Raw genomic sequence first — 27,761 nt, forward strand, 5'->3', positions numbered from 1 at the left:
ATCATGGGGATGACAACGTCACAAGGCATCAAGCAAAACTCTTGTTGAATCAGCAGTATGACAGTCTCAACCACAAAGACAGCATCCATCCAATCAACCCAGTGAAGGAGGAGAGAGACAAAACAAAATGCTTTTGATGAGGGACTGCATGAGAGACAATGTCACAACCACAGATTGGTAGAGACAGTGACTGCACCAACCTGAAAGTGTTCCTATCCCTCGAGCTGACAAACAGTGGACACAAAATGAGATTAGGTAATAGGAATGAACTTTATTATTCCACCATTGTAATGGCCTAGGAGGCCTATTCATTAAGAGACATGCATTCAGTATTTACAGACTTAAAATGGTAGAGATTATACATTGCAAAAAGATTGATTCACCAGTGAAGTAAGAGACATAAATTTCCCATCACTACACTTTATTCAAAGTTACACTAACAACTTTGCTGATAAAACAATGGGAGATTATTTAACACTTTCTCGAGAATACAACGCTTGTGTGTAAAGAGGCTGCAGTATCAAGACATTCAAAAATCCTCCCATAATTCAAGATGCCGACCACCGGCTCTACTTCCAAAGTCAAAACATGTTCGGGAGGCCAAATCTAGCTAATTGACCTGCATTGAGCTTTGAACAGGAAATGAGAAGGTACATTTTCATGGGCGGTGAAAATATACTACTGCTAATATGGTGATTGTACGAAATCTACCTTAACACTTTTCACCCCCGCCCTTTCAGATCCATTTCATGGAGTGTGGTGATAAACACTTTGCAAAAGAACAAGATGAATGCAAAGTGAACAATGAAAATATAGGATGAAAATATGGAAATATTGGTGATAAATGCAAATTTTATACGGAGTGGTCCCCTGAACCAAGTTTCATTCAGTGTGAAGTAGAATTTACAACAAATATTCATTGTTTATCTATTGCGTTCAATGCATTAATAGACATTATGATTAATCACGAGTGGGCACAGCTAAATTAGAAGCAAATTTTCTACCAGCAAAAATTTATGAGAAAAAAAGTGTAACTTCAAAAGTATTCTGAGAATCATCAAAAACAGAGGAGCTTTAACTAACTTACATGTATTTGCACCAAAGTTGTTGATTTGATACAATCCATCGTCATGGTTACAGAAACTGTTGTCACCTTGGTTACCGAAACTCTCATTGCCATGGTTACAGAATCTGTTGTCACCTTTTGGGCTTTCAAAGTTATTGGTTTGGACCCAAGAATTTAGATACCATTGATCCATTTTTCGCTGAATTATAAAATGAATCCAAAATCTGAAGAATCACCAATAAAAGAAAGTCAACACAAGACTAAATCCATTTTGACAGAAGAAAAAAAAAAATCGAAAAATGATTTGAAAGCAGTAAATGAGGAGGTTTTGGTTATTTAGAGGGAATTGCCTCGTAGCTTTTACTGAATGATATCTGCAAGATGTAAACTTGTTATGAAAGAATGTGGGTCACATCGCACTACACTATGGTGACATGATAATAGATGGGTTCAACTTGTTAATTGATTATGCAAAGGTTATCTGGCTTTTTCAATTTACAATAAACTGTATGTTTTATGACATAACCCCTAGGAGGGAGGACCCCCTCAGGATTTTGATGAACCAGGGTTATAGCTAGGCCTTATTTGAATGTCGGGCTCTCACATGATCAAAGGGGCACCACCACCACAAATAAAAGAATTCAAGAAATTGGCACAGCTACAAGTTTCTTATCGAATCGACTGTAATTTGGTGGATAATTCTCATTCTAGCAATACAGGAATATTTATATCAATAAATCCTACTTTATCACTGTACACAACAGTGCCAACTCCCCTCAGCCTTATCTCAGGTTCCCACTCAAAATCATTTTTTATGACTCTACGATGATTGAAACAGCTCACATAAGATAAGATTTTAGGGTGCATCCCAGCTGAACTTCACTCTTATATCCAAAGACACAATAAGGTGCAAATAGTCCATTAGTTCATGCAATCTTATTGCAATCAAGTAGGAAACACATCAGTCAACTTGTCCAAAGAAATTCATAGAAAGTTTTTGTGGTCTACACTTTGCACCAGATCAAAGACTTTACGCACGTCATAATGGCTGCAGACAAAGAGTGTTATCAGCTGGTGTGAGTGCTGGGATCATCTATCAGTTAACATACATGACCTATGGGAGCTGTAACTCATTTAGAAACAGAGGCTCTTTTAGAGAAGGGTAGACACTTTGACTTTATAGAAATCTTGGGCATTCATGAGATGTGAGATTGGAAAAGGATTGTTAGCCCTGCTATGCCTGTATTCGCTGGCTCCCTTAAATTTTCAGAAATCACAACTTTCTACAAGATTAACCCGGGCATCCAAATCAGAGTAAGGAATGAATGGCAAAGAAAAATGTTGAGAAAGAAAGTTTATAATCTGCCAATGTGCAAAAATGTAGCCTTTCACAGCAATTGAAAGCCCTTATTTACTTATATTCCAACCTTAGACCAAGTCTAAACCAGGATGAGAGAAAATATGGTGAAAGATTTCAGATCAAGTTTACCAGAAATGCATTTGTATTCACTTTGTTGGTGTTCAACTCAGACACCAGCGGTGCCAGTAGACAGTTCATTTTGTGATCCAATACTCTGTTGAAACAACCAACAAACAAATGCTTTGAGAAAACCAGAAATGAAACCACTGTTGTAACAACTTCGCTACAGGAGTTTCCACAGTTACACACTATGGCACGGTGTCACTGGCAGCCAAGCCATGCATTGTGTTATATATATCTGCCCTCCACAGTGAAGCGGTTAAACTTGATGAAATGTATACCCTTCTTACCAGCAAGAACATGTCAAATATACACGCATAATGCTCAACCCAATAGTCACATGTAAATCCATAAAACTACTATGTTAGTTAGAATACAACCTGGTTACCAGATTGTAATGTCAATGCACCGTCAAAGTTTATGAAGTTGGAGGGTTCGTCTTTAACAATTCCATCAGCAAACTAAATGACGAGATTTCAGCTGGTAAGTCTTTCTTCCCTAACATCTCTTTGCCAATGCAACTTGTCTTTGCAATCTCTGGCAATCGTAGAAGAAGTTCTCCGAATTTGTTCGCATGGTGTGGGTAGTGGGTGGTCGAGTAAACCATGAGGGCATCAGTGACTTTCTCCTGGTAGTTGCGGATGTGCGAGATGTCCTTGAGGCCTTTCACATCTGAAATCAGGAAGCATGCACTCATTGGTAACCATTCACTGTAAGTTTACAGCCGGCCCCGATAACCCAGTGTCTGCCCCATAGACCCTGGCCGTATACAAGCAATCTCTGGTTCTATCTGCTCTCAGAGTTCGTAGATCACAAGATTTCTTAAGTAAACAAGTTTTTCTTCCAACTCCAGTCAATCAGTACACAGACTTCATCATAACTCACAACACATTTCTACTTTATTATGACATTACTTATCTTGTTCTATTATCAATTTAATTGGATTTTTTTCAAAACAGAGGAAATTATGTCAAACCTTTTTAAAAAGAGATAATAAGTGCTCTTCCCCAGAAATGCTCCGATCGCCTGATTATTACTAATACTATACACATATTGACAGCCTACAACAATGTGGCACCCCTGCTGGTATTGGTTATCTCACTGCTCAGGGAGCTGTCATCTAGGCCAAGTCCAATAGCTTTGGTCTACTTAGCTCTGGCCTGGCTCTGTCTGGTCAGATAACTAATGCCTCCAGTTTGGCTCAAATAACCCACTCACCTGGAGTCATCAAAATCAGCACCTTGAGACAAGCAAACTCAGACATGTCCAGTTGAATCCTGTGTAAATGCTGGGTCAACTGAAGCATTCGGTCCACGATCTCCTCAGCACCAATCTCCCTTGCAACATCTAGATTGATCGACTTGCAGTAGGACAGTTTGATTTCATTGGGTGTCTGCAGCGATCGCCAGCAACAGTCTAAGCAAAGGAGATCCGCCCAGGCACTCTGCAGGAGTAGGATTTGGTCATCTGTCTAAAAAAGGAGAAGCAGAACAGGAATAACAATGGCCTAGAGGTTGAACTCTGATGTCTTCCAAAAGAGGACAATTATAGGGGGACTTGTCGCAGACAAAACTGACGGCTGAGGCTAAAGGGTCTAATTTCAATGAGGGCACTTGTTATCTGAATCTCCAGCATCTACACACGCAGTAATGTGCAGTCACAACACTTAGAACATCCACACCATGACTCACCAACAAATGCATGTATACCAAACCCTAATGAACTTGCAGCATCACACTTCCTTTTCAACTTACTGAGATGATTGCGAAGTCTGGCAAGCTCCTTGCCCATCGTACGATCTTGTACAACCTCTGATCAGCAATCTGCAGCAAACTCGTGTAAAAGTTCTCTTCCTCTGGTTGAAATGTTGGCTCCTCTTCCTCCTCACAGAGGATCGACTCCAGATTCATGATCTCCGTAACGACTTGCGGCACCAACGGCTTTATAACATCCGTCGCCTCATTCTCTCCCAACTTATTACTGCTCAATATGTCCACCAGGGCACTAGGAATAGGTAGCGTATCACCGGACTGGGTGGCAATGACTGTTGTTTCAGTCACCGCAGTTGGCACTGTTTGTACATATGACTCGGAGTCTAGTTTATCTCTTGAGCCTGATGCATGCGCTTTATTATCTTGGTACGATAGTTTGCGTTTAAGATGTGGCGAGCATCCATCATAGACACTTCTTCCTCCTCTAGCTCGGTCACCTCGCACAGCTGTAATGGAAATCAAGGTCAGACATGTCAGAGGTAGATGACCAACAACTTTCTTTGTGTTTGACTGGTTAAACTTTCACACCATTCGTCTTCAAGAACGTGGCAGTGTGACACAAATCTGCCTCTGTTTCCATAGCTGTTGGAGAGGTGTGGACTCCACCCAGCCCTCCCCTCGGTTATGCAACCATTTAAAGACCACTGTTACCATAGTAACCTACCTCCGACCTTCATGCCCATCATGACACACTTTTTGAACCGACACGAAGGACATTTCTTCCGACTTGCTATCAACACGTCGCAGTCATCCTTCCGATGGCAGGCAAAGCTTTTTTTGTTCTGAACAGTTCGTTTGAAGAAGCCTTTACAACTCTCACAACAATAAATGCCATAATGGTAACCTGGAAAGAAAATGATGTTAGTCAGTGGAGGCGGGGCAACTTTCTTGTTTTAATGACCAGTGTTCAGTCAGATCAGGAAAATTGTCTCAATTCCTGTCCCTTCTAGAACTTGATCATTGATGATGGTGAAGAAGACTATCATCAACAATCAAGACAACTTGTAAACCATTACTTTACCGAGTTATAAACATCTAATTCTACAATCATAATCATACCATATTTTTTGAATCATGCCATACTTTTAAAATCTTATCAGCACCAGATGAGTATACTGAAACTCACCAGAGACTTTGTCCCCACAAATGGGACACGGCCCTTTCGCCGAAAACTGTTGCACATAGTTTGTCCATGGACTTGGTCCACTTCTCTCAGAATACGGGATCATGTCCCCTTGAACACAATTCATGGCTTCAGCCGAATCATTTACCAGAATCAAATGTTGTCCATCGACACATTGTCGTTTCATTGGTGATGGCATATCGCCGTGGCCAGATTCAGAAATGATCACTTCCGAGTTAGCAACAGCGATATCACTTGCCACCACTGGCATGTCTTGAGTGTATATGATAATCTGTGGCGAGTTACTGTCGCCGTCATCAGCTTGAGACGTCGGCACCTCAATACTTTGTGTTCCTGGCACAGAGTCTTGTTTCAATCGCGCATGATGCGACGCAATCGCCGATAGCACACTACCCATGGACATCTCACTATTCGTGGTCGTCGTAGTTTCCACTGGTTGTTCCAGAATATTTTTCGGTACACCCTGTGGAACCCGAATATAGATTTTCTGTTTTTTCTCCTCAACTCGTGACTCTGTTAAAGTTTGTTGCCTAACGACACCAGGTGGCGCTAACGTAAATCGACCATCACTTGTTGTCGCAATCACTTTCTCCTGGGAATGACTCATGCTCCGTACAACAACATACTGGCCATCCTTCAGCTCTGTTTCGGATTCACGACTGACAACAACAAAATCACCAGCAGGATTCTGACCCTTGTTATGCACTGGCTGACCCATGATCACATGACGCATCCCGTCCTCAATCACCAAGTCCCCACCCATCTCATCTACTAATTGCTCTGTCTTAATCACATGGCCGGCACCATCTATACCTCCAGTCATGATCATCTCCTCAGCATGGACATTATTCCCTTCCATAACGTTTATACTCTGCTCCTGTTTCAGAATCACTGGGCCCTCAGGTCGACAAAATACAATTTTCTGTTGTCCATTTTCATCACAGAAAGCTTTAACTTGTGTGACTTTGTCAGGATCGGTATTGGGATCGGCCAGCTGCTGAGTGATTGCTTGAAGTAGAACTGGAGAGATCCCAACCTCAGTTTGGGTTGTCATTGTGTCGCATCGCGCGCGGAGGACATCAGAAAGTCTGCAAGAGATTAGGAACAAAGTTTAAGACAACATTAGAAATATGAAACTCAGCCATTATAGCTTATAACACAAATTGAAATCAAAAGCCAAAGTCTGAAGTGACCATGATTACCAACAGTGCTTTCCTGTTTATTCTAGCAGACAGGTTTGGTCATTGGTCTTGGCCTCGAGACAAGGGCCAAGGTCACTCGCAAGGGTCACGACGGCGGCACTCTCGAAAATTTGTAAACACGGCAAAACAGTCACTCCAAACTGGCATATCCTGGTTATAATCAGTGGATTAGGCGGGTACAAACAATAGGCAACAATGAAAGAATCAGATCGGTAAGCCAGAGAGTGGCTTTTTCGATGCCAGCTGGATGAAATTGTGCCTTAATTTTGTCCACAATTTAGAACATGCTGCGCCGCCGTCTCAAGGTCACTTCGAAAAAGGCAGACAGATTTTTGCGCCGATCCCCCGGTGCTTTTTGTCATAATTGCGGTCGTTATAAAACCCGGCATCACTAGTATCACCTTGGTATGATATCCTACTTTGTTCCAAAACTTACCATTTAGACTAAATTTGTTTTGATTTCGATGAAAATTGAAGAATGTTGATATTTTGATCGACGATTTCGCCAACGGCCCTGACCTTTTAATAGAAACAAAGCGTAGGGAAGGCTGACGTAAAGGTACTCGTCGGGGTTTTGGGAATTCAGGTAAAATATTGCATTTCGTCAATAAATTACCTATATGTCATAAAATAAGAACTACAATCCGATTTGATTACCTTTTAATAAGGTAGCTTGGTATTTGTATCCATAAAACGTCTCAATTTGCTTCTAAAACGGCAAACTGTCCTGAATGTCGGAGCTGAGATAATTAGCTGACCCTTTCGGGTTTTAATCACGAGGTGTCGTTTTTCAAATTGTTTCAGAATAATTTCATTTTGGATTTTTTCGTCTAGTTATTCACATAAATTTGTGACAAAAATAAACAATGATATTATTTTCGTGTTATCAAAAGAAGGAAAAATTAATGAATCAATTTTGGCCAGGTGGCGCTAGAGTATAAAGTTGAAAATGAAGTCTGCTGTCAAAAAATGTCTGATTTCTCTGCTTTTTCTGCAAAATCAACCATCATGATTCCAATGTTGTTCATTCTATCAGTTATACGTGATGTGACTGCTATAAAGTGTGTCTACAGAAGTCCCTGCTCCTGTCAAATGGCTGATGGTAGTGGAATGATCAACCTGAACAGTTTGGCAGCAGTAAAGGGTGCCCCTCCCACTTTTCTCAACATCACTGGTAATGACGGGAACCTGTACAGTTTTAACCCCTGCATTGCTTTCACAGTATATTCATCTGACTGCAAGAATGTCGCTCTATGCACTTTCGAAAAAAAGCACAATAAATACACAGGATTAGGAACAGAGGAAAGTGCGTCTTTCGTGTATGATGATCATCGAAAACGGACCCTCCTAAAATTCAGTAAGCGTAACGCCACTTCCACTAATAGAACTAAAGGTAGATAAGTGAAAAAAAGGTTATTCTCACCGCTTTATTCTGCAAAGGCTTCGCAAGTAAACGTTTTCTTCTTCGACAGCATTTTATTACCATTTCATTTCTGAGGCCATGTTTTATAAACATTGCAGATGAGACAGGAGATGCCTTTAAGTTGCTTCTTTTTGCCAATTCTTTTTACTTAGCTAGGACATGGCTACTCTATCAAATGACGGGTTAATGTTGTGCCTTTTGTTGCAAATAATGAGACACTGATAACAAGATGGACATGTTGTGCAGTTCAGCTTTAAATCTGTTTAATTTATCAGCTCAGTTTTAAAGCTTTCATTAAATTGTCAGTTGTTCTGCTTGAATTTGTCTTCTTATCCTATGCTTCTCAAACTTCATTATCAGATTGTTTCAGAGACTGCAGTCTCTATTAATAAAGCAAATTCAAAGAATAATTGTGATTTTGGATGGATATGTCACAATAAAGGATCCTTGGAAAGATATTTTACTGCCTTCCACTTTGTCAATTTATCAATTGTGGCATTGCTCTTCAGGTTCAGAAGACATCGTCACCCATGTGAGCCTCCAGTGTCACCAAGAGAGAACAGAGTTAAAAGTGGAAGGACAGGTCAACGAGACGTTTTACTACATGACTCTGTTGTCTCCATGTGCCTGCCTTGATGGCTGCATAGAGAGGCTGAGTCTGGGAAGCATTATACTCATCACTGGAGCATTTCTGCTGTTTACTTATCTATTAGTTGGTTAGTATGAAATAAGAGCATACTGCTTGGGTGATTTCTTGAAATGGATGCATCATCAAGGTGTAGACCATTGAAACAAAGACTGACCACTACCTGCAGTGCCCACAAATGGGGGTGCACAGTATTCGGAGGACAACTTACTTTTACATGTTATTGTCTGATTTCAATGAGAGCACTGGTCTCGAGTATTGATTGTTAATCATGGAGATGTTTTCATTCCAGGTGTTCTTTACAACCGCGCTGTTTACAACAGCGTCGGAAGGGAGCTTCTGCCAAACTATGAATTCTGGGCCGATATGCCGTCATTGATCAAAGATGGCTACCTGTTCTTCATCAGTCCGTGTCTGGGTGATCGTGTGGAGTACCGGCATTATGAAAGACTCTGAAATGATTGAACTATGTGTGCACTACAGCTGAAAATGCTCCGACTCTTGCTGATATGATCTGAGGCTGTGGGTGGTGTGTTGACTAGTTGAAGTAAGAATTTGCCAACTTCCTCAATTGGTTTGAACTGATCAGATTTGATGAAACACGAAAACCACACATTTAGATTGTTTCTCGATTGTATCAGCAGAAGTTGTCATTTTGCATAATATCAGATATCCATTGATAATTGTACCTACTTGGCTTCCAATGTTGGCCTTCAGTGTTTATTCATCATAGATCTCACAACTCCAGATGACATACCTCTGTTGACCATCAATATTATCACTACAATAGCAAGAGGTATAGATTCGAGGTAGCGGATCACTGCATGGTCCAAGTCGTGCATCCTCTGGCAAAGTGGGCTTCAGATTGGACCGTCTCTGATGAAGGCTTCCTCGGGAGTCAGATTGTGACATTGTGAGAAGGAGGAATTGTTCAGATATGGTCTTCACTTGTTTCAGGCTACTGTGATTAGTTTTGCATTAGATTCTTTTGAATCATTTGTTGTTTATTTTTACTTTTGAGCATTATGTGTTCTCCTTATTATTGTAAGGCCTTGTCATTGTTGTCTTAGAGAGGTAGGTCCAGTGATATAAAAGTTCAGTTCCTATTGGTGTTTTGAGCCTACAGCATGTCAAACATCAAATAGAGATCTTGTGGATAATCAGTCTCAAGGAGCCTGCCTTCTACTTAATGTTTAATACTCGTGTTTTTCCATTTCGTCCATCAAATATAGAATAAATGTGTTGTTGATCTTTTAAAGACATTGTTCTTGTTCATTTCTTGATGTTTAAGGCTCTATCTGTGCGAGTCTGACTGGGGTGTTGGAGTCGCTTTGTCCAGTGGTAGGGTTAGTACGCAACCTCAAGTTGCTGTAGATGGCTCCATAATCAACATTGTCCTGGCCCCCTTATCCACTTGTCTGATGTCCTAGCCACTCGGCCTACAATGCCCAGGCCAAAGTGGACTCCACCAAAAAAGTATGATGAACCATTGGATATCTCAACTGCTCATTTGGTCACTTGACATTGGTACAGGTGCTTCGCATATCCCAAGCAAATAATCCATCCTTGGTGACAGGATGGATGTAGACATGCATGTGCTGCAAGGGACAACCAACGTGTAGTCCTGTGAGGCACATGTGCGAGGGAAGAATGCGACAGATCCTGGTATTTTAGAATGGGGTAGGACGGATTTTACAGACAGGGAGTCAACTGCTTGTGCTAGCAGGCCAGGCAAGCAATAATTGATTGTACATGCTACAAGATGAGATGCATGAGAGAGCAGAGTCAGCTTGATATTGGGAAGACAGGTCTTTCATTGGAGAGATGGGGAGAGCTCAGGGCATGTTTGAAATAACCCAACAAATCATGAATTTGCGGATAAAGTAGAAACTATTTATTTTGACTTCATATATAAAACAATGCATGTCCCAGACAGTAACTATGGAACAAAGCTCTGACATAAAATGACAAGTTTGGACCAATACCAGAACATTGGCAGCACAAACAGTTCAAAAACGGTGTTTGATGTCCAAATTAAGTTTACATACTGGGGTGCCAAGATTCATTAAATTTCCATTTTCAGAGTCTATCTTGCTCTTTTTACCTCAAAACCCACCCCACGCGATCTTCCTCAAGGTCATAATGTGACAAGCGACTTGAACCACTGTCTTGACGAGAATGAGGAAGAAAGGCCCGAATCCAAATATTCCCCAATAAGGCCGAATGTCCTGGTATTAGCCCAGTGGCATATAACTTTCAATCGCCCTACAAAGACTCCATTTGTCAGAAGTGTCTGATGAACTATCAAAAGCTTCGATGAAGTTAGTACACTTCCAAGTATTTTCCCACACCCCAAGGCCAAAATCAGGTCAATGGTTCAACCCATGACCTGGGCTTTCATGGGGCATAAAGGGTCAACCCGGGAAAAGTATCCAAACTTTCATCAGGTGTGTAGTATACCACTTGTACTAAAAAGTGACATTTTATTATCTTTTCGACACTTTTTCTAGAACAAAAACACATTATTTATTAATTGATGATTTCAACCAACCAAAGTCTCAAGGCCTAAATCAGGACTGAATAAACAAAAGTCCTGGGCTTTCATGAGACATTTACAGTTGATTGTTATCTAAAATTGTTTAACAATTGGTTCTGTTCCACAGATAATGAATACAAGCAATATAAACATACAATGAAATCACTAAACCCCAAGGTCTAAATCAGGCTGATTCAATTTCAACCTGGACTTTCATGAGGTAAGAATTGACAAATACATTGCAATGTTCTTATAAATGCCCGGGAACATCAAGGCAGGCAGAAATAAAATAACCGATAGTTGCATTGACTTCACCAGCCAGTCCTTAAGGCCAAATAAGGCATGTGGAACTCCACTAGGCCTCGGCTGTCATGAGGAGATCCTGGCAACACTCAACTTCCTATTGTGCAATACATATACAAATAAAAACAACTGCTGCTATAGGCCTACATACATTATATACCCACATCAAATATCCCATTGTATCCAAGGCCATAATCAGGCCTAAGAAGTGTTGGACACTCTTAGAACCTGGGCTTTCATGGAGGCAGAGCAGTTTCAGTGGTGAACTATTAATATTCTTTGTCATCAGCATTACATTTGCTCCTAGCTACACACAGATTGACTTTAGATAAAGCGCCCGCACACGAGGGATTTCAACCATTGCGACCTCCAATAATGACCACAGGCGATCTCTGTCACCTGCGACAAGAATTGGTGATGACAATCACTTGTGATCAGTATCAAAACCAGCAAGAACCGGTTTGACCTGAATACGAGAGATGTTTTTTGATGATAATCGCAGGTTGGAGCCCTGGTAATACCAGGTTTGAGTTGCACAGTGCACACATTTTACAATTAGATCAGATAAGATAGACATGGAACATTTTTGAATACAGTTTTCATATGATCAAGCATCAACTATTTTAAACCTAGCCATATATCTTTGCAATTATCTGTAAACATGAAGAAAAGCCTAGAAAATAAAATGTATGCAATATACATGTATTTGGGTTTGCAGTACTTCATTCCTTTATGCAACGATTCAATGATAATTTTTTTATGAAGAAGGACAGTGACCATATGGCACATTTCAACTTATTCAAGGAGATCAACTGTCCTTCAGTCTTCCCACAAAGAGATGGCCCCTTCTGATTTCTTAGCTGTCTTCAGTTACCATCATTTTGAACATTTGAAAACCAAAATTTGCTGACATTTTCTCATTCCATATTCTATACAGCAAAGTGGAACTATTTTAGATGTTATACACAGCCACCGACATGAAATTCTTAATCGAGTGTCGAAACAATCTTCTTGGGATACTTGGCCTTTCCGACCAGCATAGCAACACGGGTCAGGCAACTCTCTCCCTTCAACAGGCTCTCCATGTCCAGAGCCTGGCGTGGGAAGTCGATCTTGTTCTCAAGGGTCTAAAACAAGCAGCAAACAACTCTTAGATTAAACGAAAGGTCAGATGATGAGGAAATTAGTCATGTTACTGTCATGTGACAATTAGTGACAGTGTTAGATGTTAGAGCAAGCCAGCGGTTCTTAGTCAAGAGTGGAGACGATCTTTTTCGGGTACTTGACCTTTCCGAGCAGCAAAGCGAGGCGGGTTAGACAACTCTCTCCTTTTAACAGGTGTTCGATGTCGAGGGCCTTGCGAGGGAAGTCAATCTTGTTTTCAAGGGTCTAAAAGCAAGCAAGGGAAAGAAGATCTGAATTAACAAGATGGTATCGTTTGTCAAAGTGTTTGTTTCCAAAGATTTTATGCATCAGAGTTGAGCACTAAGCAAGTTTGATAAACATTTCCCAGGTTACAGCATCAACTCTTCATAGCAAAATGTAAACAAAGCTGGTGTTGATGTTGGTAATTTTGAGCAGAAAACAAAAAACCAGTGAAAAAAAAATTTGCATTCAGAAATTTTTTCAACTTTCAGTCTGTTCAAAATTTTGAAAAATTTTCAAAGTCAAAAAGGTTTTGGGACTGATGATGTTGGTTCACTTTTTAATGCAGTTTGATATTATAGAGGGAAGCAATGGCATCACCGCTGACAGTGATGTCACCAAGCGAGTGAGCACTGTTCTCGCAAGCTGTGAAAATATGGACATAATATTAGTGTGTATGGAATTACTCAAGTCTCACTGATCTAAGATTGCTCCTGCAAAATAATACAAAACATAAGGTGGAACCAATGTCTGTTTGACAACCTGCCACCTCACTTACAATCCAAACTGAATATTCTGAATGCTTTTGAATGACTATGTGCCTATGTCATGCTCTGATTCTGAAGGTTCAAAAACAGTCGTAGATCGGTGAAACTTGTTTGTCCAAGCTAAAAGTTAAATACATCAATGGTGATATAATAAGAGGGTGGGAACATCTATGTATTGACGAGTGGAGGCTGAAAAATAAAGTTAGTAAAGCTTTGACTATACGCCTAGGCCCGATTGTTATTGTTGTTGCTGTATAACTGGCAGTGTCCCGACAAACATAACGTTCGTGTCCGCATGTGTGACTATCCAGTGTATAAGCTGCAGGCCATGCACCAGGACAGAACTAAGAAATCTTCTCCAACTTGCGGTGCATTTTCACAACCCAGTTTCAATGCCAAACCATTTTGACCATTTTATAAGCCATGCATTATAAATAGAGATTCTTATTCAGAGATTACCGAGTGTTGATGTGTTGAGATCAACGTATGGATGACAGATGAAATCATGAAACAGGCAAAACCATCCACCAGAACCTTTTGCGAATATAACAAACGATCTAAAATGCTAGTGATGTGACAACTGGTGAGTGACGAGTAAAAACAGGCCCTGTTCTTACAGGTCATCTTGAGGACTTCATTTTCAACTTGCGTGAGGACACAGCGCCAAAATGGGCCAAACTCCTGACCTCCTGATCATTCAGCAAATCACACAAACTAGTGACAACATGAGAAAATGACAACAACATTGACAAATGTGAAATAAACCCTGAGAAAGCCACACCAGGACTAACATGAAGTCTACAAGAAAGCAACAGAGAACAATTCTACATTATTAGACAATGAATACATAAGTGACAAAAGATGAAGATCAGAAATTAAGGAAAAATCACCAAAAACATGAATATCAAGAAGTAATACATTCCCTAGCTCTCCTGCAATGTTCTAACACCCATGCCCCATGAATGAATGCAAATTGATGCAGTGTAAACTAGATTGGAAGCTCTATGTCTCAAAGTGGATGATTCAAGCTGATAATCACTGACATTCTCATCAAGCACCATGACTTCTTGCAGCCAACTTGAGAATCCGCGCAACAACAACACTGACTGGTTATCAGCCTAGAAGATGATTAACATGCGACTACATTGATCAAGTTAGAAAGCCAAATACTGGCAAAAGCAAAGTTACTAAAAAAATTTGTTCTAATTTCTGTCACCAGAGGGTAGTAATTAGTAATAACTCATGTTTATAGAACTCATTCTCCATGTATTATTCATCTCTAACTATCATTTTGTGCTGTTCTGTTGGAATAATCATGTCATCATACTGTCATTCAAAACCGCCTCACACTACATATAGTTTTTGAGAATAAAGTTGAATTGAATTACTGTACGACTGACACTGTTCGAGTCGAGGGAAAGATACGAGTATGACGATTAAGTGTGGATAACAACATAACAAGACCTCTTACACCTTATTAATCTCGGTCAACATCAGACTCAGTTCTAACTGGTAACCATGGTGACAGAAATCTGAAACAATCAAAAAGCTCCAAAGCAACAGAATGCGATGCCTACATCCAAACGATGTACTCACGCCAAAACTCTTTCCCGACATTTGTTTGTCGGAGAGATGAACCAAGGTACCATTGCAATAGAGACCGTTGGAAGCATGGTCATCCTCTAAGGCAATGGTGGAGTATCCAAAACTCGCATGGATCCGAATTTGCTGAAAATAGAACACATGAGACCTGGTTATCATTCAGTAGTGATTGGTACTTACACCATATGTTGCCCGTGAGACGTGCTGGTGGCCCAGATGACACAACGTGCCGTTGATGTAACACAAGTTGGCGCCGTGGTCGTCTTCTAAGTGGATACGTCGGTAACCATAGGAACACGCCCTGCGGATATTCTGGAATCAAGATTGATGATGTTACAGCTTGTATGATTATGTAAGAAGAGCCCACCTCAATCTTCTGTCATATTTTGTTTTTGGTCGAACTGCCATTCTCACGAATATTTACATCAAATGTGAGCATTCTCTTACATTCGTAATTACAAGACATATTAATTATTATTACATGTTTGGCTTGGTACAGAATGGGCCAACTAGAGTTAAATTATGATTGCCAACTTACCTCAGAACCTGCTGAACAAAGATTATTATGACCTTACAGACATCACCAACAATGGTGAAACATTCTATATTTATCAAATATAAAACATTGGCCGATGGGAGTGTAAAAAGTTTGCCTAGGCTTATCTTTTCAGAAGACATTTCTACATTTTGATTTCAAAAAAGGAAACACTACATTTGGCAAAACTGCACGACTTTGCCAGACGTCAAAGTATCAGTATGACTAGCATGAACGTGAACAAGGTATCATTACCCTCATGATGTCCTCAACCGTCCTGCTTGACCCGTGGATCATGATGTCCCTTCCAGCCATGCACACAAGGTCCTTCAAGTGGTAGCCATTGGGGATCTTGACTGGGGTGGTGGCATATTCAGGGAAGGCTGATGCGACAGCTTGGGCACCGGCTTCGTTAGTCTGCTGAGATAGTGCGACGATGATCTCTTTACCTAAGAAGGGAAAGGACAGTCATTTAGAAATAAACTCGACACCAAAGATAGATGCTATGGGCCTACATGTGACCTGTTCTGTGCCGGCTGTCTCATTCCAAAAAAGACACTGAGCTAGTTGTATTGACTGAGATATTCACTGCTGAAGGAAAACATCCTCTTCTCTCCCCCCCCCCCCCCCCAAGAATTCCACCCACCTGTGAAGAGTACGTCTCCGCCCTCGAGAGCGACCTTTGATGGATTCTGGATCTCCACAATCTTCAGGCCGAGTTCTCGCCGTAGAGTCTGACGGATCACATTCACCTGGAAAGACAACACAGCAAATTTAACACAAGGGTTAAAACTCTCGTCCTGCGTTAAGGGAAGGGAGCAAGAGATCAACCAACACTTCTGGCTTATCTTAAAACCAATTAAAACAGTCAATTAATCACTAAGTCATGTAAGTTGGGTTAACACAAGGGTTAAAACTCTCGTCCTGCGTTAAGGGAAGGGAGCAAGAGATCAACCAACACTTCTGGCTTATCTTGAAACCGATTAAAACAGTCAATTAATCACTAAGTCATGTAATTGTAAGTTGGTCAGAAAGCTTCCTATTCGAAGATACGTTTATATACACAATTTCATTTGTACAGTCACCTTCACAGACGCAGTATTTCCTCGGTCTTAGTTCACCTAGTTTATACTTGATGTTGGCTCCAACATGTCTGAGTCACCAATCTGATCAACATTCCTTTCTGTAGGGCCAAGCAGGGGCCAGCAGTTAAACAATGCCAAGCAGACGACCTGTCACTATACATTTCCCACAATCCAAAGACTTGGTATGCTCAGTTTCTGGTCAACACAGATAATGCACGTTGGGAGGATATGAATCGTGCAGGTTGGGAGGATATGAATCGTGCAGGTTGGGAGGATATGAATCGTGCAGGTTGGCAGGATATGAATCGTGCAGGTTGGGAGGATATGAATCGTGCACGTTGGGAGGATATGAATCGTGCAGGTTGGGAGGATATGAATCGTGCAGGTTGGGAGGATATGAATCGTGCAGGTTGGCAGGATATGAATCGTGCAGGTTGGGAGGATATGAATCGTGCAGGTTGGCAGGATATGAATCGTGCACGTTGGGAGGATATGAATCGTGCAGGTTGGGAGGATATGAATCGTGCAGGTTGGGAGGATATGAATCGTGCAGGTTGGGAGGATATGAATCGTGCAGGTTGGGAGGATATGAATCGTGCAGGTTGGGAGGATATGAATCGTGCAGGTTGGCAGGATATGAATCGTGCAGGTTGGGAGGATATGAATCGTGCAGGTTGGCAGGATATGAATCGTGCAGGTTGGGAGGATATGAATCGTGCAGGTTGGGAGGATATGAATCGTGCAGGTTGGCAGGATATGAATCGTGCAGGTTGGGAGGATATGAATCGTGCACGTTGGGAGGATATGAATCGTGCAGGTTGGGAGGATATGAATCGTGCAGGTTGGCAGGATATGAATCGACTGCACAACACCTCATCTCTGTCAAATAAACAATCCTTAATCGTTCAGTTGATGAGCAGATATTACAAACTGATTGTTCCTAACTTTTTGAGTGTCTACCAACACAACAGTTACCACTGGCTAAATGTCCAGGAGAAAGTTGAGCATTATGTTTGGCAAAAGAACCAATAGAATCATTGAATGGATGACTTATGATTCATTCTAACAATACCGCCACGGGTGTATGCTAGTACTGTCTAATCTCATGAATGACAGTGACCCAAATAAAAACACATAACTGAGCCATGGCCGGTATCTTTCCCTCATGAACTAACCAGTAGCACGATCTACCCTTAGTGACCACTTTTAAAAGTTCCTTTATTTTACATTCCATCAAACATGTCAAATACCATCTGAAAAGACTATCAAAAAGTAACCTTCAATTCATTCAAGTAAGCTGCAAATAGAACTTGAGGTCCAAGCTGAATGGTTGACATTTTGAATGTACTAAATGAGTGCCAATGAGCTGTAAACTGGGTCACAGAAACAGCTACACGGGGTCATTGTCAATCATAATTTCCATTAGAGCTGAAGTGTAAGTAGCTCTGTAATTTGACAATTAACATGATTTACTCAGGCTTTGAAACACGCCTCGGCCTGAGACTAGGATAAGGAACACCACTTTTCATTTCATCCCCCAGAAATGAAGCCAACTCTGCATGAAACGCATGTTTTTGGAGATGTCCGGGCACTCCCTCCCACACACAGGGACCGGCTTCAGCTTTCCCATCTTCATGAAAAAGGTGATTATTCACAATCACATCCTCATTCCTCTATGACTGGGTGCCCTGCCCTAAACGACAGTGCTGCCACCTACTCAATTGCTGAAAACAACCAGAGAGTTTTTCGCCCATGATAACTGTCAACTTCTTGTATCTCAAACACACGAACAACACAATATATCACAAAATTGAAGGAGCGATCGATTAAACGTAGATCTAAACTAAGTTACGATGGTAAAATTACAGAAATCGGTGGACGGCAAAATGTTCTAAATCACTCGCCTCTCCTTGTCTTTCTGGAGGACAGCACATCAGTGCAGTTCCATTTATCACCACCGCAGTGTCATCAACATTCACACACTCGGGATGTTTCTCGTCCGCTGGCAGCTCCAAAACATCGATTCCAAGCCGTCTGAGGAGGTCCACATATTTCTCAAGATCTGCCCTGGCATGTTCAAGATCCACATCAGGGTGCTGTTTCTTAAAACTATCGGGAATTCGGCTCACAATCGCGTAGTTATATTTAAAAGGTGCTGCCATTTTGCTTTCAAGCTTTGTAATGAAGTCAAAACGAGGCCGTGACCTCGATTTACGTGACCTAAATTCCAACAGAGCGGGCGTAACCGCGACGGCTCCTAATCCATTTCATAGTAAAAATACTCCACGATCAGGACAGCGCCGTAGTCAGGGTTGGCTCATATCCGAGTTTATAGTTAAGATATTGTTAAGAATCACTAGGAAGGTCGAGAAACTTTCTACAGGAAAGGGGGATGGGTCAGCCTATCATGGACTACACAATATTGGTTGATTTGATCAGCTCACTCCACAAACCAGCTGTCTGTCACCGGTTGAGGACAGGTTTTGAAGACAGATTCTCCCTGGGAGAGGCTCAAGTCAAGCTAGTTGAACCACCCACAGCAGGGTTAGAATACTGAACCTCACTGCTGGCGCCTCCCGCTTTGGACAGATCCTGTGAGAAGACCAGCCGTCCTCGATGTGAACCAACTCTATAGACCCTTTGCAATGACGTTGCGATGTCGGCCAGGTTGGGGGCCAGATAGAACGTGATGACGTCGGCTTTCTTCCTTTCAGGACTTCGCGTCAGGACTTGCGCAAAGCGTCACAACATAGCGTCGCGCTCGTGACCGCACTGTTCGCGGCCATCTTGGGGGGCATTGTGACGCATATTGCAAAGCGTCTATTCAATAAAGTGAAATAAGACATAGGCTTGTTTGTACGTATCATGTGGATTTATTTGAATGATTACTTAACAACAACAATATATTAACAAATTGCACGTTTTTTAATGGAACAGCCATCAACCAAGTAGTGATGTAATATCTCAATGGTCTTCTGTCCCTCTACAATTGAATATTTCCCTAACAAAGACAAACTGACACAAACTTTCAATTTCACTTGTTAGCTAATGTACATGATTATTTACAATGACTTGTAGTTGTTTTAGTTACAAATGTACATGCAGTAAGCTTAATATTTTCTGTCAACCAGAAATGTCTAAACACACAACTTGTCGTTAATGAATTCAAGTCAACAAGTTGAACTTTCCTAAAAGTTAGGTTTATGTTTCTTCACTTCAACCATGACATGATGAATGTTGATGAGCTCGCTACGAATAGACATGTTCTTGAAAGGATTCTGTGAGAGCACCTTTTGGAAACGGTGGTAGTACTGGATCAACTGGGTCAGGGCTCCCTGCAATCACATAACATGACACATGTAACAAGAACAAGAAATGTCAAAGGAGTTAGTTGGTGATGCTGTTGAGCTGTCTTCACAATGACATGAAGCACTCCTTGCCTCACCTGCAGAGTATTGCCTCAAAGTCGGAGCCCTTTACAACAACACCCACTGGTATGATAGATCTGCACAGAGGCAGCCAACTGCTTACCCAGTGCATCACCTAAGCAGGCTCAAGCTCAGGAGGACAAAGGCACAATGAGATGGGGTTTGAACACGTCACTCTCAGATAGTAAGTAAGACAGCGGACACCTTTTGGTGACAATGTGTAACTTAATCAGGCCAACCTGCTTCCTGCCCCTCCAAACCCACGATCTGGTGACTTTCATGGAAATCTCTCCGCAAGGGAAATCTGCTCACCTGAAGAATCTGGGTCCCATTCTTAAAGTTGGAGAAAGACCGCATGACATCTTGGTTGATAAGTTCAATTGACCTCTTCCACTCTTCGCTGAATCCTCGCACAAGCTGCGTTACTCGTCCTGAAATTGAAAGGCAATGGCAAAAATACAGATCCTTAATTCAGTAGTGAATTTTTAGAAGGGGGACTAAACAACCGACTCAAAAAAACTGTTGTGGCTGTCACTCAGTACAGGCTATGAGGATTCCACCAGGCTGTCACTGCCAATGTATTCAGCAGATCAAACCAGCATTGTGTAGGGAGTTGAGGCCAGCTAGGGTGGAACCAGAATACAGGCATTGGTATTGTTTGTGACAATGAAGAAGTTGTCACTGCCAGAGTTTGTTCATAATCACTTCACACCCTGTTGACTTTCAAAGCATGGCAGCACAGACCAGGGAGGACCAGTTGAGGTCGTGCTGGTTTGTGGAGACAATGGCTGCATGTTAAGAGGTCACCCAAGCTCATCAGTCAGCTTATTGGATTGTGATTTGGTTACAATACAGGGGACAACAAACAGTTCAACTTGCAAGACTGAGGCAAGGTTCTTATCAAAATGGGAGTACACACTTCTAGGGCTTTAAATATGATTGGCTTGGTGTGAAACCTTTGTAACCAACCAGACAAAGAAAGATCTCATCAACTTGGGAGAAACACTGATAGGCAGGATCCTCTCTCGGTTGAGGAAGTTGCTTACTTTCTTGAGCTCGGAGATAATCAACATTATTTCTCTCCAACTGAACCTCACAGTCTTTAACAAATGCAATCATTCCACCAAAATGTGGCGCGAGTATCTCCTCGACGAACTCCTGGGTCCGAGCGGCGAGTAATTCCTTAAAACTTTCAGACTCCTTCGAGTCATCTGTCGTCCGTTCCTGAAAATTTAAACAGTCAAATTACCAAAGCGTGTTACATCACTGATGAGCAGAACAATTTGGCCAACATAAAATTCAAAATATATGTCTGGACTACTCATCATAGAACTTTGGTCAGAGTTACTCAACATAACATTTACATCTCCCAAACGTAAACTATATGTTGGGACACCCAATGAAAAATCTATATTTGGTAACATTTACAGCCACGAGACAGAATTGACACTGACCTACAAACTAAACAGAATACCGATGAAAGACAACCAGTAGAATTGATTGAGAAAAACCGAAGAGACAGAGGCAAATGAAACAATCCAAATTGACCATAAATCAAATCTACCATCCTGAAGTAAAAGCAGTGCAACTAGAGAATAGAATTGCCCGAATAATAAAGAGGAATAATCGATGAGATCCGAGAGGACAGAATGTTTTCCCTTTGCCATGAAAGCTTACCTTTTCCCATCACCTTACCTTCCGCCAACCTCAACCAAAACCCAATGGCAACAATTAGTACAACAAACACTCACATAGGGGCGCCGTTCACTTCTTACCATGATCACGTTCAGCATCATGTCGTAGTTATTGATGAGAAATATGAGTTGTTCCTTCCTCTGCGGGAATTCTGCCGCCATTCTCAGAATGAAGTTTTCCACCTCCGTCTGTAGCTGGGCAAGAAGACGGTTGATGAGGTCGTTGGGGAATGTCTCATTTATTCCAACGATGGCAGCAGAGAATTCAGCATATCTTCTTGTGATCTGAAAGAGAATAGAACCAGACATGATAACCACTGTATTGACACCAGACTGACTGTACCCTCACATTGTGAGTCTGGTAGCTGGACAGGGCATAACTGGAGTAGGAGGAAACTCCTGGAATGGGATATCCCCCTACTCTACGCTATTTACAAGGTGGATGCATTGTAGGCATTGCACACGACCCTCAGTCAAACAGCACACATGAAAGGCTACAGATCTTAGTTATCCAAGTAGAACATGGAGGTGTATTGATTGTAAAGACTCGAAGCAACCTGTCTCACAGTAAACTTACGTAATGTGGCCTGACATCAATGTGGCCGAGTCTCTGGGGATCACAATCTCTCACACTCTGGATGTTCATATCCATGATGTATTCAAACCTCGGGAGTAACCGCTCAAGGAGGGTCTCCCAATATCTGCAACATGAAAGCTCAGTCAAAAAGATTCACCTGTTTTGCCATATTTGTTAATCAACCAGACACCCTTCCCATTAACAAAACTGACTAGAACAGCAACAGCTGGAACAGCCTGCTCTGGTACAGGGCGAGAGAACAAGAAGCTTCGTCTTCAGTCTCAAGGCCAGAAAGCAGGATTGCCGCTGCCCTCAGTAAGGAGACAGGGACATTATCCGGTCTTCAGTCTCATTTCAAGGCCAGAAAGTGGGATTGCCGCTGCCCTCAGTGAGGAGACAGGGACATTATCCGGTTAAAGCACATGCAGCTACATCCGTATGGCTCCTACTTGAATATCTTGATAACTTACTTTACAAGAGCTGGAGCGTTACGTTTATGCATGATGACTTGATATCGGTAGATGATATGTATACACAGGAAGAGAGCGATAGAATCGTAACAGTCATTTGTATAGACATCCATGTGTTTCTGAAACAACCAATAATGAAAAGACAGACATTAAGAATAGAAAGTAACCATCGAAAACTTGTCCTCTTGAATTGACCACCAACTTGCTTTGGTTCAAATCTTAATTCTTTAACTTCTGTATTTGCTCTTTTTGTTTACTTTCACAAGAAAACTCACCAGGAATGTTGATAAAGTCTTTCCCATGATGGCATTGAATAGATCATGTGACGCCTGGCCTGACACCATGAAGAAATCACACAAGAAGAGGTACTCTCGACATGAGTTGTCTAACAAGGCGTAGTGCTGGCTGCGGAACAGCGCCTCGAACGCAAACTGGAAAGCAGTCAGCAAATACAATCAAAACTCTGCAAATCTTCCCACCAACCATATTTGGCTGTGATGTTTACAACAAGCTGTCCCGACTCTGGATATCAGAGCATAAATAAGTGGACTATTTCTATACATTTCAGGTGAATCTCAACGGTGATTCATCGGCATTTCAGAGCTGGATCCACGGATAACTGATGGCTTCATATGGATTTTCAGTTTCTAGATTTTCTGTAGTCACTTCCTTTCCAACTGCTTTCTCAGTTCATTATCAAGTGTATGAATGACCCACCTGTCCCACATTCAAAGCGTAACAACATACACAGCCAACAGTCACAAAAGGTCTTCTGAAATGTGGCTAATCCTATATGAGTAATAACATGATGATTAGGTGGCACAAACCCACCATGAATAGAGGCCAAGGCTTCATGTCATTAGACGAAATTAACATCCACTCATAAAGGATTAGTCACATGTCAGAAGCCCTCTGTGTATGTTGTTTCTTGTGCTTTGAACATATTGAATGTGGACCAGCTCGGTCAGACAGAGAAAATCCAGAAACTGAAATTCCATATTAAGCCACCAGTTATACAGGTGATTAGTCCCTGGAATAGAAGTACAAGAGGATACTAGGCCCAGTCCTGCTAAAGTTCAACCTTGCTCCTGGATCACTAGCACTCACATCCTGTCGTCAGGTGGCTGTATTGCCTCTGTCCAAATGTCTAATATTTCCACCCACCTTTTGCTCCCCCTTTTGAGCCGCATGTGGAACTATCACAGCAGCTTCTAGTTCACTTGTGAGCACTGCTCCTCGACTGCCAACCGTGAAAATAGTTGATCGATTCTTCAAAGAAGGTTTAGAGAAGAATCGTATTGAAATTAAGGAGAAATAGTTAATGCAGAAAATTTAAGATTGAAAGTGGTGTGTCTTACTGTGACAGGCTCCAATAACATTCACCTAATACAGGTTAGCTGGAAGCCACATTACTGTGAGACCCCATATCTGCCTTATCATTGACATCGCACAGTTTTACTCATTCTCTCATATAAAGGATATCTCTCTTGGCTGTGTCCTCGACACCCATCAGGTCATCCTTATCAGCGACCTCCTCAAACTGGAGCTTCATGAGTCGACTCGTGTAACCCTTGAAGTATGAGTAATAGATCTTACTCATCGTCTCGATGTACTCATCACGGATCTCCTTGGCAACGTGACGCTCGTTCGCCATCAAGAATTCATTAAAAAATCTGGAAGATGATAAATGTTGGTTACAGTTCCATGGAATTGAAATGAGGTGTAACAGACCTCACAACCAGGCTCAATTAAAATAAAATACGTTAGAGAGAATGAGAGCAGCCAGTTTTATAACTCACCTGAATTTTAACAAAGCATTTTGTGGAATCTGATAATTTGTCATTGGTTTCCGAAATTGGTATATTTTTTGTAGGAGAAATTCTCGTATTTTTGCTATGGCCTGAAAAGAAGATAGACAAGGCATGATAAAGATATTCTAACTAAAACAAAAGAATAAGACTTCAGCAAGAGCTGACACCAGCCATAATTGCAACAATGATACACACTTCATGTTGAGAAAGCCAAGAAATGATCAACATACCTTAATTTTCAGTTTCTCCAGTATGTCCCTGACATCTTGACAGGACCGAGCATCCTTGAATGACTGTTCTTTCACAAAGTTGATTTTATGGTTTAACTCATGGAGCTGCTCAAGGAACTCGCGCTCCGTTACTGGAGTGTCCAAAATTATGCTGCCGAGGAAATGGTAAATATTAAAAAATAAACTGTCTCCGTCTGGTAACATGGACAATATGTCATCAAATGCACTCAATTACGAGAGATGTTGAACAGCGGGTAAGGCACAACCAACTCTCTTCATAAAGCAGCTGTAACTGTAATAGATACACAGATCAGCACACTCAGTCTTAAGACGAGAGCTGAAAGCCATGCTTGTTACACAAGAGATGAAGTAGACTGCTTGCTCAAAGATGGCGCTCCCGAGCTTTCTTCTTCCTCCTAGTAATACAGAAGTAGAAGACGAAGAATCTCTTGTCGTAACTTACTTGATCATTTTTTCTGGGACCACCATTTCATCGACAAACTGACTGAGCTCTCCTCGCACGGCTTGCCTGTTTTTCAGCTTGATGTTCATTGTGATACTCTGCTCTTGTAAGGACTGGATTTCATGACTAATACTGCCCAAGTCTGTCTGGAAGCTGTTCAGCATTAACTCCATGCGCTGAAAAACAACAATTTTGAATTGAGAACGACAGATGAGGCTTACCTTCACTGTCAGGTGTGATACTTAGGTGACAGTGAAAATGCCAAGGCGGCAACTAAATGTAAGTAAGAATGAAAGTGATAAAGGACATGACCTATTACCTCTAAAACTGTGTCACATGCTGCAATCTGTTTGTGTAAACTGGCAATGTTCTGACTCTCCTTGATATCTGGCCATGGTTAAGGTCATTCACTGTTACTCCAAGACCTCCAGAGGAGACATACTGACTGCAGTGGAGGATGGGACTGTTACTCCAAGACTCATAGGCGAAAGAGCCACAATTATGCTGTTATCATATCAATCCTTAGAGACTTTAGCCTTATACCTGTCGCACTGAACAAGACGTGTTTGATGACATCACCAACATGGAGTAAGTTCAGAGCACTGGCTCAGGACTGATCACTATTCTAGAGAGTCTCGGCACTGAGAAGAGCAAGTTGTCTCTACTGAGGATTGAGCAGGATAGTAACAGGTTGTCAGATAGAGCTGAGGTCGTTTAGCACCAAATCGTTCATTCCTCCTTAGTATTCAACTCAAAGGATACAGTCCTGAATGGAAGCATTTTCCACATCTAAGAGTTCGGATTCAATCTGTTTGGAATATTGGCGTAAATCGAGGCCAGACTTGAGTGCTTCTTGAACAAGTTCATCTTCCAAGTTTTCTTGGATGTGAACTGCAAAAGAAACCAGACTATTCATTTGAAGACAACTTTTGTGTACATGGCCATGATTTTTCGAAGTTGTGGTGAAATCCTGCATTCAGAGAGATTTAGGAGATACCGCTCTTTAACCGCACAAATCTTAAAGCAAGACATAACACACAACATTGTTCTTCATTAATTCAGAAATTCTTTACCTCTCCACGTCAGATTTCCAGACTTTCTATGCTGAAGTCTGGAGAGAAACTAGCAGCGGGGAAAGTTAAAAACTTAACCTTTTCTATCTATAGCTTTATCACGGATAAGTGCTTTCTTATCACGGAGTTACTCCCAAGATAAAACGAGAGCCTCAACGGATAAGTCAGCAATCACAAAAGCTATGATGATGTAGCTTTCTTCTTACCATCCACTTCATCCAGGAGGAATTCTTCAGAAGTTATGTCCAGTTCTCCTAGGGTAAAGTTGGTCACGTCAATAAGCTGGAAGATGAAGAAAATTAGTATTGTTTACTTGGGTTCCTGTGTCTAGACTAGAGGTGATATGCAGGCCGATATCAGAGCCATCCCACCCCAGCCAACATAAATAGGCATAAGGGTTCAATTTCAGTCCTTTAATCATCATTGCATCCATTACCAAAACTTCCTGAACTGCAGACGAGATGGCTCGGCCAATGCAGCGGAGGACAATCTACCACCAGTGTATAGATCCATTAAGCCCATTTAGGTAAGGGTAAGTGCAGCTCCAATCAGACGCCGCCAGCAGTGCAGTGTGCGAGTGGTGGGTCATGGTCAGTCAGGTCACGGTGGAGCGGCTCCTGTAGTGTAAGGCTAAATACACACACTTTCCCCATCAATTTTTTCTTGATAATAGAGCGACGTGGATGGAAATAAGTGACAATGCTGTATCATCAATGACTGTCAACTGAGAAACAAGGAAATCATAACATGTGTTTTATTCTGGGCCATCCTGTATAGGGCCTAGGCCTAGCCTAGGGTAGGCTAGCCTGCCCTAGGGCAACCGTCACAACAGTTTCACTTTTTGCAAGGGTTCTAAAAAATATTGGTGAATACTGTTCACAATAAATTATCATATAAATATTCTAAACTACATGAAAAATATCGTGAGAACCTGATTTTTAATATTCAAAGAAGAGAAGGGATAAAATTCACCGTTTCATTTTGTGAACTGTCTGCCATGTCAGCAGCAGGGTCCACGGCGGCCATGTTTACGTCTTATGCGCAAATTGCGGTTGTTTCGCTCCCTGACCTTTTCGCCCCCAGTTTGAGAAGTAGACGATCTTTCTCGACAGAGAAGGAATCGTCAGGCCATCTGCTGTGTGATCTTTGGTTGTACTTGAAGCATGTTTGTCTATTGGAGATGACGGTCTTCATGACTGACAGGGCATGATGTCTTGGTACAGGCAATGCACCACACTGAGACTGATGTCTCGATAGATAAGTTAATTGTCTTCTGTAGGAGACCGTCTGAAGTCTCGGTCCAGACTG

The 27,761-nt window shown here is 41.6% G+C and overlaps 4 protein-coding genes across 12 annotated transcripts; 1 reads left to right on the forward strand and 3 right to left on the reverse strand.

Moving 5' to 3' along the window:
- Positions 1–1,715: 1,715 nt before the first annotated feature.
- On the reverse strand, positions 1,716–7,190 carry LOC135501199 (retinoic acid receptor RXR-alpha-A-like). 3 transcript variants are annotated; one of them, XM_064793124.1, is made up of 6 exons: positions 7,101–7,190; positions 5,445–6,550; positions 4,983–5,162; positions 4,301–4,764; positions 3,765–4,017; positions 1,716–3,218 (listed from the first exon to the last, which is right to left on the reverse strand). In XM_064793124.1, exons 2-6 carry the CDS (start codon positions 6,514–6,516, stop codon positions 2,965–2,967), a joined length of 2,223 nt encoding a protein of 740 aa, XP_064649194.1. In that variant the 5' UTR covers positions 6,517–6,550; positions 7,101–7,190; the 3' UTR covers positions 1,716–2,964. The 3 variants fall into 3 exon arrangements, with proteins under 3 accessions (XP_064649194.1, XP_064649197.1, XP_064649196.1); XM_064793127.1 differs by lacking the exon at positions 7,101–7,190 and adding an exon at positions 6,669–6,961; XM_064793126.1 differs by lacking the exon at positions 7,101–7,190 and adding an exon at positions 6,665–6,961.
- A 409-nt stretch (positions 7,191–7,599) lies between these two features.
- Positions 7,600–9,978, forward strand: LOC135501200 (cation-dependent mannose-6-phosphate receptor-like). 3 transcript variants are annotated; one of them, XM_064793128.1, is made up of 3 exons: positions 7,600–8,057; positions 8,597–8,803; positions 9,026–9,978. In XM_064793128.1, the coding sequence occupies exons 1-3, from the start codon at positions 7,634–7,636 to the stop codon at positions 9,187–9,189; spliced, it is 795 nt and encodes a 264-aa protein (XP_064649198.1). In that variant the 5' UTR covers positions 7,600–7,633; the 3' UTR covers positions 9,190–9,978. The 3 variants fall into 3 exon arrangements, with proteins under 3 accessions (XP_064649198.1, XP_064649199.1, XP_064649200.1); XM_064793129.1 differs by having other exon boundaries at positions 7,600–8,021; XM_064793130.1 differs by having other exon boundaries at positions 7,600–7,838.
- A 626-nt stretch (positions 9,979–10,604) lies between these two features.
- On the reverse strand, positions 10,605–18,895 carry LOC135501130 (N(G),N(G)-dimethylarginine dimethylaminohydrolase 1-like). Of its 4 annotated transcripts, none has more exons than XM_064792969.1 (5): positions 18,612–18,895; positions 16,269–16,374; positions 15,878–16,071; positions 15,082–15,213; positions 10,605–12,699 (listed from the first exon to the last, which is right to left on the reverse strand). In XM_064792969.1, the coding sequence occupies exons 1-5, from the start codon at positions 18,867–18,869 to the stop codon at positions 12,559–12,561; spliced, it is 831 nt and encodes a 276-aa protein (XP_064649039.1). In that variant the 5' UTR covers positions 18,870–18,895; the 3' UTR covers positions 10,605–12,558. The 4 variants fall into 4 exon arrangements, with proteins under 4 accessions (XP_064649039.1, XP_064649041.1, XP_064649038.1 ...); XM_064792971.1 differs by lacking the exon at positions 15,082–15,213 and adding an exon at positions 15,268–15,399; XM_064792968.1 differs by having other exon boundaries at positions 12,556–12,961.
- A 649-nt stretch (positions 18,896–19,544) lies between these two features.
- On the reverse strand, positions 19,545–27,479 carry LOC135501742 (vacuolar protein sorting-associated protein 52 homolog). 2 transcript variants are annotated; one of them, XM_064794014.1, is made up of 16 exons: positions 27,426–27,479; positions 26,660–26,735; positions 26,143–26,271; positions 25,700–25,767; positions 25,381–25,556; positions 24,918–25,068; positions 24,676–24,776; positions 24,359–24,549; positions 24,041–24,171; positions 23,152–23,307; positions 22,877–22,995; positions 22,407–22,530; positions 21,887–22,114; positions 21,182–21,359; positions 20,448–20,566; positions 19,545–20,042 (listed from the first exon to the last, which is right to left on the reverse strand). In XM_064794014.1, the coding sequence occupies exons 1-16, from the start codon at positions 27,477–27,479 to the stop codon at positions 19,896–19,898; spliced, it is 2,148 nt and encodes a 715-aa protein (XP_064650084.1). In that variant the 3' UTR covers positions 19,545–19,895. The 2 variants fall into 2 exon arrangements, with proteins under 2 accessions (XP_064650084.1, XP_064650085.1); XM_064794015.1 differs by having other exon boundaries at positions 19,546–20,042; positions 21,911–22,114.
- Between the last annotated feature and the right edge of the window lie 282 nt (positions 27,480–27,761).

Source organism: Lineus longissimus, chromosome 17, assembly GCF_910592395.1.
Source record: "Lineus longissimus chromosome 17, tnLinLong1.2, whole genome shotgun sequence".
In the NCBI taxonomy this organism is placed as follows: Eukaryota; Metazoa; Nemertea; class Pilidiophora; order Heteronemertea; family Lineidae; genus Lineus; species Lineus longissimus.

Coding starts and splice junctions, on each gene's coding strand:
- LOC135501742 (XM_064794014.1), bottom strand. CDS start 27,479: ATGGCCGCCGTGGACCCTGCTGCTGACATGGCAGACAGTTCACAAAAT. Junction 22,996..23,151: donor AGACTTTATCAACATTCCTG/GTGAGTTTTCTT, acceptor TGGTTGTTTCAG/AAACACATGGATGTCTATAC. Junction 22,531..22,876: donor AACGCTCCAGCTCTTGTAAA/GTAAGTTATCAA, acceptor TTCATGTTGCAG/ATATTGGGAGACCCTCCTTG.
- LOC135501199 (XM_064793124.1), bottom strand. CDS start 6,516: ATGACAACCCAAACTGAGGTTGGGATCTCTCCAGTTCTACTTCAAGCA. Junction 5,163..5,444: donor TTGTGGGGACAAAGTCTCTG/GTGAGTTTCAGT, acceptor TTTTCTTTCCAG/GTTACCATTATGGCATTTAT. Junction 4,018..4,300: donor CAGACTTCGCAATCATCTCA/GTAAGTTGAAAA, acceptor CTCCTTTTTTAG/ACAGATGACCAAATCCTACT.
- LOC135501130 (XM_064792969.1), bottom strand. CDS start 18,869: ATGGCAGCACCTTTTAAATATAACTACGCGATTGTGAGCCGAATTCCC. Junction 16,072..16,268: donor CGGAGACGTACTCTTCACAG/GTGGGTGGAATT, acceptor TTCCCTTCTTAG/GTAAAGAGATCATCGTCGCA. Junction 15,214..15,877: donor CGGTTGAGGACATCATGAGG/GTAATGATACCT, acceptor TTCTATTTTCAG/CAAATTCGGATCCATGCGAG.
- LOC135501200 (XM_064793128.1), top strand. CDS start 7,634: ATGTCTGATTTCTCTGCTTTTTCTGCAAAATCAACCATCATGATTCCA. Junction 8,058..8,596: donor TTCCACTAATAGAACTAAAG/GTAGATAAGTGA, acceptor ATTGCTCTTCAG/GTTCAGAAGACATCGTCACC. Junction 8,804..9,025: donor GTTTACTTATCTATTAGTTG/GTTAGTATGAAA, acceptor TTTTCATTCCAG/GTGTTCTTTACAACCGCGCT.